We start from the raw sequence: 13,109 nt of genomic DNA on the forward strand, positions 1-13,109 counted from the left end.
GAAGAAACCACGAGAACTCATCCAGAAGTGTAGGGCAGATTTTTTACTTTAGCCACCAAAAGCTTGTTCTTTGCCTAGGGTGGTCAAAGGGGAAGGTTAAAATGCCCAACGATGTTTTTTACTATAGGAGGTGGTCATGGAAGGGATCTTGATGGCTAGGTCACTAGGAGTTAGTGGTCCGTGGATTGAATAGGACTCGTCTGCGGTGGTAGCTGCTGTTCATTCCTATGGTTCATTCTCCAAAGATGGCTCCATGCTTCCCTCTTCTTAAAGTCTATCCCCTGGAAGATTTCTCACTGTTTTCGTGAAGCTAACCCGGTAGCAGGTTTTCTAGCTAAAAAGGCGTCAAAATCTGAGCTCTATAAATCTTTGGTGTCCTTCCCAAGACACATTGTTGAGGACTTGGAAAATGATGTTTTGGATAGGCATAGATATCGGCTTTGTTAGGGTGCTGCTTGCTCCCTCTGCTGATGGTCATGCCGAAGGTGGAGGATTTAAGTTGTTCTAGTGGTCTCGGCCTGTCTTTATGCAATTTTGATTTTTTTTTCTCTTCCCCTTTAATGAAATAATCTTCTAGCAAAAANGGTTAGAAAAAATACCAAGACATTAGTGCAGCATTTAGCATGGATATTTATTATTCTACTGGATTTACAGGAAGTTAATGAGGACCTGAGTTACCAATCATCTTATTGTACATGACTCATTTATAAGTATATGAACATTTTTCTTCACATTAAGAATGAATGCTTATCAAAAAAATAATAATAATAATAATAATAATAATAATAATGAATGAATGATTTGTTTACCAAAAATAATAATAATAATGGATGAGTCGATTAAAGACATTTAGGATGAAACTCAAATAATTATACACATGCATTCAAATATCAAATAATATTTATGCATAGGAGAAAGAATTATGCTGGTCTAGCATTTCCCACGCCCGACTTTTTAGGGGGGCTTTGAAAAGACATGCACACCCTCTAAAAACAGGAAAAACACTAGATCAGCAAGATTCCTCCTCCCAATATTTATATGCATTATGTACTATAACTTGTTTTTGGCAGATGATATCAAGATGTGCATGTGGTGTGGATGATGCACATGAAGTGACAGTAGCCTTGCTTGATTCACTACATGATTACTCTTGGGCGGCTCAAATAGTGTTGCTAGTGGCTGCATTTGCAATCAGCTTTGGCGAGTTTTGGCAAACCGTGGAACCACCCTTGACTGCAGAAGAAGATCATCTATCACGATCAATATGTCTACTTAAGCGACCTCATTGTTTGATCCAAGCAACTGATTCCGTGAAGTCTGGCCTTGAATCTATGAGGACTTTGGTGGAAAGAATTTGGGAGTTGACCAAATGGCTTGTTGAATTTGAAAAGGAATTCGCTACCAGTTGGTATGCTACATATAAAAAGAGTAACGCTGCTATTGAATATCCAGAAGTACTTGTTATTGGGTACCAGGTTGTGTATAGTGTTGTCACCTGCCTCTTTCATGACATTGCATTGGTGAGAATGAACAAAGAGTAAGAATATCATATCCTACCCATACCCCTATCTCTACCTACGTCCACATCCTCTGCAGCCACCACAAAGGTGCAGTGAGCATCCGGTGGCTGGGAGCCCCTTAGGGTGTGTGTTCGAATGCTCACTGCAACATTGCAGTGGCTTCAGAGGTTGTGGACTGATGACCCCTACCCTTACAGTCCAAAATGAATGAGATTTTTTGGTACCCAGTAAAAGACCCCCTCAATATTATCATTGTTGTTTTTCAGGTACACAACTTTAGCCACTGAGTTCCAACAAATGAGAAAGTCTTCAGAGACACTAGCTTTTCTTCAATCTTATATCTATGCAAGAAGAAGAATGTACGCCATTGGTCTCCATGCTCAATACAGTGAGTTCGTACCCACTAATTGACAGTTGAAATTACTCTATAGTTTTTACTCTTAACTAATCATGTCTTTATGATTGAGGATATTCTGGGCAATTAGAAATAGGTTAAGCTTTTTCCTATATATATTCTGATATTCTTTCTTGTGACAGTGATCGATACTGGACCTAGTTATCTAAACATTCTAAAGTTCATGTCTGGGTTGATCTCTCAAACAGGAGAATTGGTTCTAAGTCATGCTACCAAAGGAAAGGTTAGATTGATGCAAAGTTCATATCTGACTTTAATGTATATGTTGCCAGCATTCCTCTGCCACATTCTCAGTAGATGAGAATTTACTGAGGATCTAAGTTGCAGATAAATTACTGCTTGAACTAATGTTCTATGGCTGTGGTGTTATACAGGAAACATTCTTTACCAAAATAAAAAAGTTACAGGTAACATTGGAAAAGCTCACAGGCAAGTGCATTGCCTTGTTCATCTCAGATTTCAAAGTCCAAAAGGAAGAATTTCCATCACTCATAAAAACTTACAAAGCTGCTTCGAACAACCCAAACACATGTTTTGAAGTTGTTTGGGTGCCGATGGTGGATCAATCTACTACTTGGACTGAAGACAACAAAAGAACAGTTTCTAACATGGGCACTTCCATGCCTTGGTATTGGGTATCAGATCCTTCCACCATTAAAATTTCATTCCTGCAACATGTGAAAGAAGAATGGCATTTCCAGGGGAAGCCCATATTGGTGATCCTTGACATGGGAGCTGGCCAGATCAAACACACCAATGCTCTTCCCATGATGGAGTTTTGGGGTCCTTCAGCCTACCCTTTCTCAATAAAAGATGAAGAAAGGCTCCAAGAAGGACTTAGCCGTGCGATTGACTTAATGTTTTCCACCAACGAGCCAAACATGGACAAATGGGTAATGAATCTCATCTCTTAAATGTTAGGATATACAAGCATCGTCTTAACTCCTTATCTTTAGTCTTAATGTCTCTCTCATAATGGGTTCAGTTATTAATAGGTCCACACATAACAATACAGACTTTACACAATATAGAATGGTATACCAAAGCCACTATCCATTAAGTAAAACATCTCCCACATAGGACTCCACTCAACCATATCATTCAGTCAACACCCATCCAACTAGTTCATACATATACAATGACTGGATGCTAGCCCACATATAGAAATATGTTTCATTAAATTTATTTTCTTATGTGTCTTAAAACCAAAATCTGCAAGGATCATTTCCAATTCACTTTAGTTTCATTTTTATAGGTTGAGGAAGGGAAGATCATATGCTTCTATGGAAGCCATAACGAAGAATGGATAAGAAAATTTCTCCATAAGCTAGAAAATATTACTACGCAAACAAATTTGAAAATGGAGATTACATATGTTGGCACAAACAAGAAGGAAGAAGAATTGTCAAGGATCTTGGCCATCATCAAGGACATGAACAAGAGTAGGGTTTGGCCTGAGGAAAGAATCCTATCATTTTGGCACACTTGGAAGAAGATAAGAGGCCCCAAGAAGATCTATTTTTCAATGTGGAAAGAGATCATTAACATATTAAGTTATGATGAGTATGAGGATGGGTGGGCTCTAATTTTCCAAGACTCCAAACAAGAAGTTGTCAAATCCAGTGGGACCAAATTGATCGAATGTTTGGACAGCTTTGTGACACGTGGATCAAGAATTGAAGAACCTAAGAATTTTCTAAAAGAGCTAAATGAAGAACTACGGGTGAAGTATGATACAGAACATTGCTGCAGTGGCATGAAGGTCCCAACTAGTGATGGTTCTGTACAGGTTCACTGTATGGAATGTGGTCGCTTTATGGATTAATCAGACTCACATTTAACTGAGGCCTCAATGTGAGTCTGATACTCTGGGCCGGGCCCAAAGTTCAAAAGCCAAAAAGCTCGTGAATGAACCCTAGTTTGTGGGTTAATTATAGGCCAAAGTTCATATGATCATGGATCAGAGCCCAAAATCCAAAATCTATCTAGAAACCCATCCATATAAGGAGAAATATAAATATAATTTTCCACTTGCAAGCATTAATAAGCAAGAGACACATAAATGTGTGATATGGTTGACAATGCCCTTATTATATGTTAATAATAAAAAAATTAATTGGAAAAGATATGCATAGTTTAGGTTTTTTTTTTTTGTGTTGGGGGGGGGGGTGGGGGGTAGGGGGTAGGGGGTAGGGGTGGATCCATTTTTTCGATAAGCTTTCTTTGTGTAAACCAAGTTTGTGCCAACATAATTAATTAGCTTAAGTTTTTTGTTAATCTTTTTTAACTGTACTGGAACATGAACTCAGAAAGCAGACATTGTCCTATTTGAAATTTGAACACATAATATGGAATCACGGGAATTGAAAACTATCTAAACTACGGGATATAAAAATCAAACTCTTTAAATGATATGTTGTGATTCTATATGGTTAATATAAATTGTTCCCACACCATGGGTTTGCATAAATATAAAAAATAAAAATTGGAGTATAAATTTATATTGTATCATATCAATTACATGTGATACACATGAGGGGGAAGAAAGATAAAACCCCCTATGCCCTTCTTATTCAAGCACTCTCATTGGTTGAGTCATTAGTTCTGGAAAAATTGACGGCATGCCTAACCTATTTCATATAACTTATCAATTTCATAGATCGAAAAAGATAAACTCTAGCATACCTTTTCCCTTAAGTAACCGCTAGTGTATTCAAATTTTTCCTTTTCCTATATTATATACTCCCACTATCCAGTCTTACCAAGGGTGTCAATCAATTAGGATGGGCCAGTCCTAATTGGGCCTAGTTGGGCTAGACCAAATTTTAGGGTTGCACAAAGAACATCTGTTTAGCTAAACGGGCTTAGCTATGGCGGACATGATACTATTTATAATCGGACCTGTTGATCTCGAGCATTAATCAGGCCTTTGCAGGGATTGAACTTGTTTATCGTTAAATGGGCCTTCTCAACCCCAATGCAGTGGTCGAAATACTCAAGTTTATTCCACTAAAACCACAATTTTTCCTCAAGATATCTTGCAAACCCACCATTAATTTACCACCATAATCACATAAATTTTATTTTTAAATTTAATTTCTATTGCTAAAGACGCTTGCTCATCGATCAATCTCTCTTTCATCTTGAAAATTGGAGCAAACCCAGTTAGACTTTTCTTTTACTCTTCAATTTTATTGGTGTAGAAATGAGGATTTCAAGCAATATTAAAAGGGTTGGGTTAGGTCGGGTTTAAAAGATTATGGTTAAGGTCAGACTTATAAATGTGTGAGGCCGGTCAGATGGCTATTGGGCTAGGTGTTGCACCGTGTACTACCTATTTGTAAATGTGTTGGACTCAAGCCCTACATATATATTAATCGAGTTTGTTCAAATCAAACCACATATGCATCGGGTTATCAGGCCTATCAATGCAGGCTTGGTATTAACACCCCAGTCCTACACTCCTACGGTCCTACCCATCCCCATGTGCTTGTTTCCTTTCGCCAGCAGGCCGTTCCAACCCCTCAGCATGAGCGACACCGACGGTGGAGATTCAGCAACTTAGACAACTGCGCTGCGGAAAAGAGGATAGGAAAATCCTCTTTTTTTTTTTCTGTTTTTCTTTCTACATCTCAAAATCCTCTCTTTTTAAATTAGCAAGTTCACTTAGTTTTAAAGTGATGAGTAAAGTTTCGACTTCAGTTTCAAGATAGGACTAAAAGTTGTTTATTTGATTCTATGTGACAGCTTTAGTGCTCAACTGTTTTTTCCCTCTGAAGTCTGAACACTTCTCTCTCTTCTTTTCTTCTTCGTTCTTCTTCACCCTACCTGCAAAGTCAAATAGAATTTGAGTCTTATCAGTTCAGAACAAAACTAGGAAATTTACATTCAATAGTTCTTCAATCTTCAGTAATTTCTCACTACTCCCTTGCTTTTAATCGTGGGTTAGACAGGTATGGATATATTCAAACTTCATTAAAAATCCAAGCAGGATTGGATTGATTTAGTGATTCTTATATTTTCTTTTCCTACTGTTAGCAATATTGGGCTTCTTTTTTGTTTTTATGCTACCTCCAATTGTGATAACCATTATTGCTAGAGTGGGTTTTGTTTCAACAAATATTATTGTGTTAGCTTTGAACTTCATTTAATGATCAAACCATGTAGGATCGATCCTTTGGGATTCCTTTGTAAAAAGTACTAGAATTTTAGAAGATCTGCAATCTGTATGCTGCGTCACATTTATCTCTTTATGTCTTTTACATTCTCATGGCTTCTTCATTGTTGATTTATAAGTGTTTAAATTAAAAAATAATTGATTGTTGCTGGATATTTTGATTTAAACAAACTTTGGTCTTATAAAATGATTAGGAGACTGGATTGGATGGTGGTTTGATTGTACCATGTTGGTAGTTGACACTTGAGAGCTTACACACAATGGTGAATTTATGTGTGTATATTGTTGTACTTTTCATACCAAGTTTTTTTCCAAATCTAAACGATATTGCTGTATTTTTCATACCATTTTTTTCCAAAGTGATATTTGGTTGACAAATTTATGTTTGTTTTACTCCATTTTGTTTTGTTTTCTGTAATGTAAGATTTCTTTTATCTTCTGATATTAACTGTGTTCTTATTGTATTATTATTATTATTATTATTATTTTTTTTTTTTCAGTTCTATCATTTCAACCGTCAATATGTCACAACCCCATTTGCTTGAGACAAGGAATGGTATGGGGAATGGGGAATTGGGCTGAACTTTGTAGTGACATTCTAGGAGTGATTGTGGATCAGTTTTTCGCAATCGAAGATATTTCTCATTTTGGTAATGTTTGCCGGTCATGGCGATCAGTTTCAATCGTCAAATGGCACTTCTCTATTGTTGATCCCTGGCTAATGCTTACAAAGAAGGAAGACGATGATAACCGTGGCTTCTACAGTCTCTCCACCAAAAAGGTTTACCACTTGAACTTGCCAGAGACCCACGGTAGGAAGTGTTGGTCCTCCTACGGTTGGTTGATAACTTTAGGGCTTGATTTGGAGATTTGTCTATTAAACCCCCTTTTCTGGATCTCGGGTTTCAATTCGGCTTCCACCTCAATCAACCCTCCCCAATCAATACAACCCTGGAGACGAGAATATATCCGTCAGGTGTTATAAGTAAAGTGATATTATCCTCAAGACCATCTAAAAGAACCACCCATTGTGAAGATTAGGGAAAATGCTTGGTTATGGGGATATTTTCCCAATGGAGGAAGTTAGCCTTCTAGAGATTGGGAGATGAAGTTTGGACATCTGTATTATGCTATCTGACGAAGGAAAATTGGTAATTGTTGATATTTCATGTCCTGATCCAAAGACTATTGAGATTTCTGAACCACCAGAGGATAATGATATTTGTGCAATGTCTTATCTTGTGGAGTTAGAAGGAGAGTTGTTTTTGCTAGCACGGATTTTATATTTGGGTGATGTACAGCCACTAAAAGAAAAAAAGAGAAACAGATGGATTTAATGTTTACAAATTCAATTTTGATGACAAAAAGTGGACAAAGGTGAAGAGCTTGGGCAACCGTGCGTTCTTTGTTGGTACTAATCCGTCTTTCGCCATCTTCCCTACTAACCATTCAGGGTGCGAATCTAATTATAGCTACTACACTGATGACGACACATATAGTCTTATGAAAGATAGTTCTATTAAAAGAGGAGCTGGTAAAGACATAGGAGTATTTCGAATGGAGACCGAGGAATTAGAAGATCACTATGATGGCCCTAATATCCAAACTTATATTTGTGCAATTTTTTGGATTTGTCCTTCCCCATAAAGGATATAGTTTGTGGCTGAAAGAAGTTTTAATGTTTTCGTTGTGGCTGGATTTGTTGCGTGTGCTATAGTAAAGGTTTTTTATTTTATTTTTATTTTTTGAAGAAGTAAAATTTTTTATTTCCATAAATATTTTAGATTTTAGTAGTACCCATGTATTGATTGAAAGGTCACCAAGGGCCTGGCAGAAAATTATTCCAGAAACCCGATAAAATGAAGCAAATATAGCTAAATAAATACAAATGATTTAGACATACCGAAAATTAGATTAAAAAAAGAAGAAATTAAAGAACACAAGTGGAGAATAAAAAAATAAATCTGAAATTAAATTAACCAATAAAATGCGAAAAAATCTGTGAAAACTCCAAAGTATACATCATCAAAATGTGAGAGATTTAATTATTAAATATTAAAATAAAATTCAAATTGGGAAACCCTATAAAATGAAGCAAATATAGATAAATAAATACAAAGGATTTAGACATACCGAAAATTAGATTAAAAAAAGAAGAAATTAAAGAACACAAGTGGAGAATAAAGAAATAAAGCCGAAATTAAATTAACCAATAAAATGAGAAAAAATCTGTGAAAACTCCAAAGTATACATCATCAAAATGTGAAAGATTTAATTATTAAATATTAAAATAAAATTTGAATTGGGTACCCAATTCGAATTTTATACCATTGTTACCAATTTAGGCGAACCCACTAGATCAAAATAGAATCATGCATAAAATAATGACTAAATCAATTTATTTATAAACTATTTTCAAATACAAGGGTTTGTGTGATAGAACATATCTAATCATTAAATTTTCTTCAATTTTTTTATCAAATGGAAGAAAATTTCATTAAGATAAAGCATTGAGAACATTAATGTCAGCATTACATATTGACACATTTTTTTTTGTTTTTTTGTACCCTTGTGGGCTGAATTAGCCAAAAGAATAACCCTGTCATTAGTGGGTCTAAGTCAAAAAGAGAAGGTAGAGAGAAGGTTATAGACATCCAAGAAGAGAGGAATCACATTCCAAGGCCATGATGTGGTTGTTTGGTAAAAAGAAATAAGAGTTTTAAGTCCTTAAAATTACTCCAAACTTTGCTAATGTTCCAAGCCCTTCAATCAAACCTACTACACTCTAAATAAGAAACTCTGTGGGCTTTCTTCATAGCTGGACAGCATTGATATTAAACAAAAAATTTGGTCTAATTTCAAAGTTGTTTGATCAACTTTGAACCTAACAATGACCCTAAATGATATTTTGATAATTTTTTATCACTTTCCTTAGTCTTCTTGGGATTCTCAAAACATTAGTTAGGGGTTGGAAAAGACTGATCGGGTTTCTCTGTAGCGTGCGCTACATGCTATGTCACGTGACGAAGGATCCTATTCTTGGAAAAGACTTCCAAACCTACAAATTTGACTTGTACCTATCCTATGCCAGCCATTTATCATTATTATTCATATATTCAAGATGACAAATGATCAAACGTCTACGAGGGCAATACCCAAAATTTTCTAGAATACATGTATAACTACTTTTTTTATTTTTTAGTCTAAAGTGGCAGCCCATAAGCTTTAAGGGTTGGGCAAAGTTGCAACCTTGAGACTATGGTTAAACTTCCTTTATATTTTTATTAATCAGGTTGGGCATCCATGCTGTGGCTAGGTCGACATACTGCATATATAGGGTATCACAAATAACCGCCATCTGGTTCGCCTCTTACAATTTGTTTCCATGTCCAATCTCGTTAATACAATGTCACATCTTCTTCTAGGGTTTTCTTTCTCATAGAATATCACTAGGCCATACTTAGGCTGTATTTATCAATCTAGAGAAGAAACGAAGAAAGTAGAAAAGTTGTAGTATCTTGTTGGTTTAAGAAATTCTCATTGTATTCCATACGTCGTGAACCAAGCGAAGATTCTTTTTTTGAATTTCAAAACTTATCTTGGGAATGGTGATGTTTTTTAACTGTTGCCAGAAGAAAAAAAAAAATCTTACCTAAAACACAAGAAAATATAAACTTTTCTTTTCTTCTATTAATAGCTAAATAGACATAATTTTTTTATTTTCTTAACATTTCATTTATTTATTTCTATTTTTTGCATCCTTTTTTCTTTTCTTTTCTTCTTTAGGTTGTGTTTGGTAACAAAAGGGGGAATATCATCCTCTAAGGATAATTTTCAATAATAACTCTCCATTTTTCCATGTGCAACTCCTAGTTGCCGTTCCCTAGAGTTGGGACACCCGACACTAGTTTTTGCCGCTTTCTTCGGCTGCCATCCACTAGCAGGAAATGAAACACCTCCCCCCCCCCCCAAAAAAATAAAAAAAAAAACTTAGTTTAGAGATTTTGTGATTATCATTTGAATTCTAAATTTGCATGTTAACTAGGTAAAATTTATGGGTCAGCCCCTCATGTTGCATAAATAGGTGCATTTCATCCATGCTCTATAGCTTTACCCCCAAAAAAAAAAAAAAAAAAAAATCTATGTTCTATAAATTTCATGGAAAGTCATGTAATAGAACGGAAAGTCATTTGATACATGATATATTAGGGTCAGTCACCGTTAGGCCTTGTGGATGAGATTCTCTCTTCATGTTGTATCAAGAGAGGGTCCTTTGAAACAATTAAAATAAAAAGGATTTTTTACATCTACCTCCCCTATCATTTGCCATAATTACATAATCCTCTTGAAAATCAAAAAATTACATTTAAACCCAAAAAGTTCACACTATTAGCATCTTATTTGGCTTAAGCCGTTAGTTTCATTGAAACAAATTGAAAACCCCAAAAAGCCTCATACCTTTTATTCCAAAAAACCCTATCTTATTTTTTCAATCCTTTTCGTTTTGGGTCTCCAAGCAAGCCGCGAGCAACGACGAAGGTCCTCCTCTCCGACAATGGTTACTTGGAAAGCCAGAAGGATGACGGTTGACGGTTACTTGGCTTCTCCTTATTCTGAGATGGAAGTTGCCCTTATCCTCTCAGGCGACCGGCGATGGGCGACTAGGTATTGAGCAATCTGACGGGCAATGAACGATGGCTACTTGGCTTCCCCAATTGTTGTTTTCCTGCTTTGAAAGCTGTTGCATTCACTTTGCTTGTTACCATGAAAGTTCCCCATTGCTTATGATTTTTCTTTCTGTCAGGCAGACCTTGCAATGTGTCTGATATGCTGGAAGATCTGGTTGCGGCAGCTAGGCCTTTAGCTCATAAGCAGAAAAGCACAGTGGAACTAAGTGAATTCCCACAATCCTTACAAGTTGCTGTTGAAGAATCTGATTTGCGCCAAGCACTGAGCAACCTGATCGAGGGTGCACTATTACGTACTCATGTTGGTGGCAAAGTTCAGATTGTATCTATGGTAGCACCGGCTGGTGGTGCTCTCATGGTAATAGACGATGATGGCCCTGATATGCACTACATGGTAATGATAACAAATTTCCTCTGCTGCATGTTTTCTTGAATTTAAACTTCCACCTTTGAGGAATCTCTGTATATTTGCCATAAATTATGTGTTAGCATGCTTAGATTATGGATCTTGTTTAAACTTCCACGTAACATACAGATTATTTGAAAAACCTCTTGCATATTCCTACTCGTATGAAAAACATACTTAAAAAGTGTCTTCCCAGTCACGCTATCAGCATGCATCGCATAGTGTGTACTACCTGGATCACCCTGGCGGAATATGATGATATGACCCATTTCCTGATGCAAGATCCTTACCATCCTTAGACATGGTCATCAATCTGGACCAGTCAAATGCTTGGCAAGCCCATGCATTGTCAGTGAACAATTGTTATTGGAAAGCATTTGTAAAGAAACATGGATGGAAGTTCAAAGTCAAACTGGGAGATAGTTAGAACTTAAACTGGTTCTTTATCTTTTTCTGGGTTTCATCCATTGAACTTCATCGAGCTAAATACCAGAATGGGGATACTTGTTTCAGGATGGGAACAGTGAATTTCTTCCTCTCCTCTTTCACCGTCGCACTCTCTCCACCTTATGGATTTTGGGTATAAAAGAGAAGAGTGGAGAGTCTATAAAAGGGTTAGGGGCAATTTCGTCAGTAAAATTTCAAAACAAACACTTCTCTAACGGTGTGAATTTTTTGGGTTTAAATGTAATTTTTCAAATTCGAGGGGGGATTATGTAATTTCGGAAAACGACAGGGTAGGTGAGGTAGTTGTAAATTGCCCAAATAAAAAATCCCCATACATATAAGGGAAATTTACAGCGACACCCCACTATTAGAGAGATACCCCCTGCATTTTTTTGCCACCCACCCACACACACAAAGCAAAACAACACTCGAGAAGCCTTCCCTAGGGGATCACCTGATTTTTGTGTAAGAAATAACAACTCATTGGATTTTTTCTTGTCCTCCACCCCCCCCCCCCCCCCTCCCCCTCCCCTCCCCCCCTCCCCTGCCAAGGATAAGCCCTTAAAGTATAAAATTATCAGGAAATTAAACAATTTAGTAATTCATTCATGGGTTGAAGTATAGTTTACACAGGGAAGTTCATTATGGCATATGAATGGTGGGATTCTCTTCATCCACAGTGATGGAAAACTTTCACCTAAATGGAATTCTAACAATCTATCATGTAATTAGCAGCTATTGTTAATCACAAAACATAGGAAAGTGGCATTTTGGAATGTATAAATAACCCAACAAACCAGAAAAGAGCAACAGCATCAGAAGTAGTGAAGTACCTTGAATTATAGGAAAGAAAATGAAACCAAGGAGTAGCAGCACCTTTACTCCACCATTTTCAATTTGGATATCTTGTAATCAAAACCAACAATAAAATGAATAGTCTCACAACAACAGAGAGGATCGCAAACTCTACTCTCGAATCAGAAAGAGAGAAAGAGAGAAAGAGAGAAAGAGAGAAAGAGAGATCAGCAAGGACTACAGAGTATAGTTGCCATAAACGCAGAGTACCTACAGATTTAACCGGTTTCTCTTGGCGTAACCATAGACGAGTAGCCATCTCGGGAGGGACTTGGACTTTATCAGTGAACCAACCCAGCACGTCTCTTTTCACAATAATCTATTTGGCAGATAGGAATAGAGCTTCGGGAAAATAATCCTCTGTTTTTCTCATCCCTGTCTTTCCTTGTTTTGCTACCTGCAGAACACGACACGTGGACAACAGAGGATCCAACGGTCAAGGTTGGGTGAGGATTATTACATCCGATGCGTTGGTCTTAAAATTGTCCACGTGTCGTGTTCTGCAGGTAGCAAAACAAGGAAAAACAGGGATGAGAAAAACAGAGGATTATTTTCCGCTTCCAAAGCTATAGAAAATAAAAATGTTGTTGAAGCAGCGGTC

General features: G+C 36.8%; 1 protein-coding gene across 3 annotated transcripts; it reads left to right on the plus strand.

The window, feature by feature from the left end:
• The first annotated feature begins 838 nt into the window (after positions 1–838).
• LOC122059390 (protein SIEVE ELEMENT OCCLUSION A-like) lies at positions 839–11,261 on the plus strand. Of its 3 annotated transcripts, none has more exons than XM_042622156.1 (5): positions 839–1,537; positions 1,787–1,908; positions 2,058–2,158; positions 2,310–2,828; positions 6,613–7,414. In XM_042622156.1, exons 1-5 carry the CDS (start codon positions 1,071–1,073, stop codon positions 6,655–6,657), a joined length of 1,254 nt encoding a protein of 417 aa, XP_042478090.1. In that variant the 5' UTR covers positions 839–1,070; the 3' UTR covers positions 6,658–7,414. The 3 variants fall into 3 exon arrangements, with proteins under 3 accessions (XP_042478090.1, XP_042478091.1, XP_042478089.1); XM_042622157.1 differs by lacking the exon at positions 6,613–7,414 and adding an exon at positions 10,921–11,261 and having other exon boundaries at positions 840–1,537; XM_042622155.1 differs by lacking the exon at positions 6,613–7,414 and adding an exon at positions 3,191–4,059 and having other exon boundaries at positions 841–1,537.
• The last annotated feature ends 1,848 nt before the right edge of the window (positions 11,262–13,109 follow it).

This window comes from Macadamia integrifolia, chromosome 13 (assembly GCF_013358625.1).
Source record: "Macadamia integrifolia cultivar HAES 741 chromosome 13, SCU_Mint_v3, whole genome shotgun sequence".
NCBI lineage: Eukaryota > Viridiplantae > Streptophyta > Magnoliopsida > Proteales > Proteaceae > Macadamia > Macadamia integrifolia.

What these genes read in the sequence shown, in the direction of transcription:
- LOC122059390 (XM_042622155.1), top strand. Translation starts at nt 1,071, where the DNA reads ATGATATCAAGATGTGCATGTGGTGTGGATGATGCACATGAAGTGACA. An exon ending in GTCATGCTACCAAAGGAAAG is followed by an intron (nt 2,159 to 2,309) that starts GTTAGATTGATG and finishes GGTGTTATACAG; the next exon opens with GAAACATTCTTTACCAAAAT. An exon ending in AGCCAAACATGGACAAATGG is followed by an intron (nt 2,829 to 3,190) that starts GTAATGAATCTC and finishes TCATTTTTATAG; the next exon opens with GTTGAGGAAGGGAAGATCAT.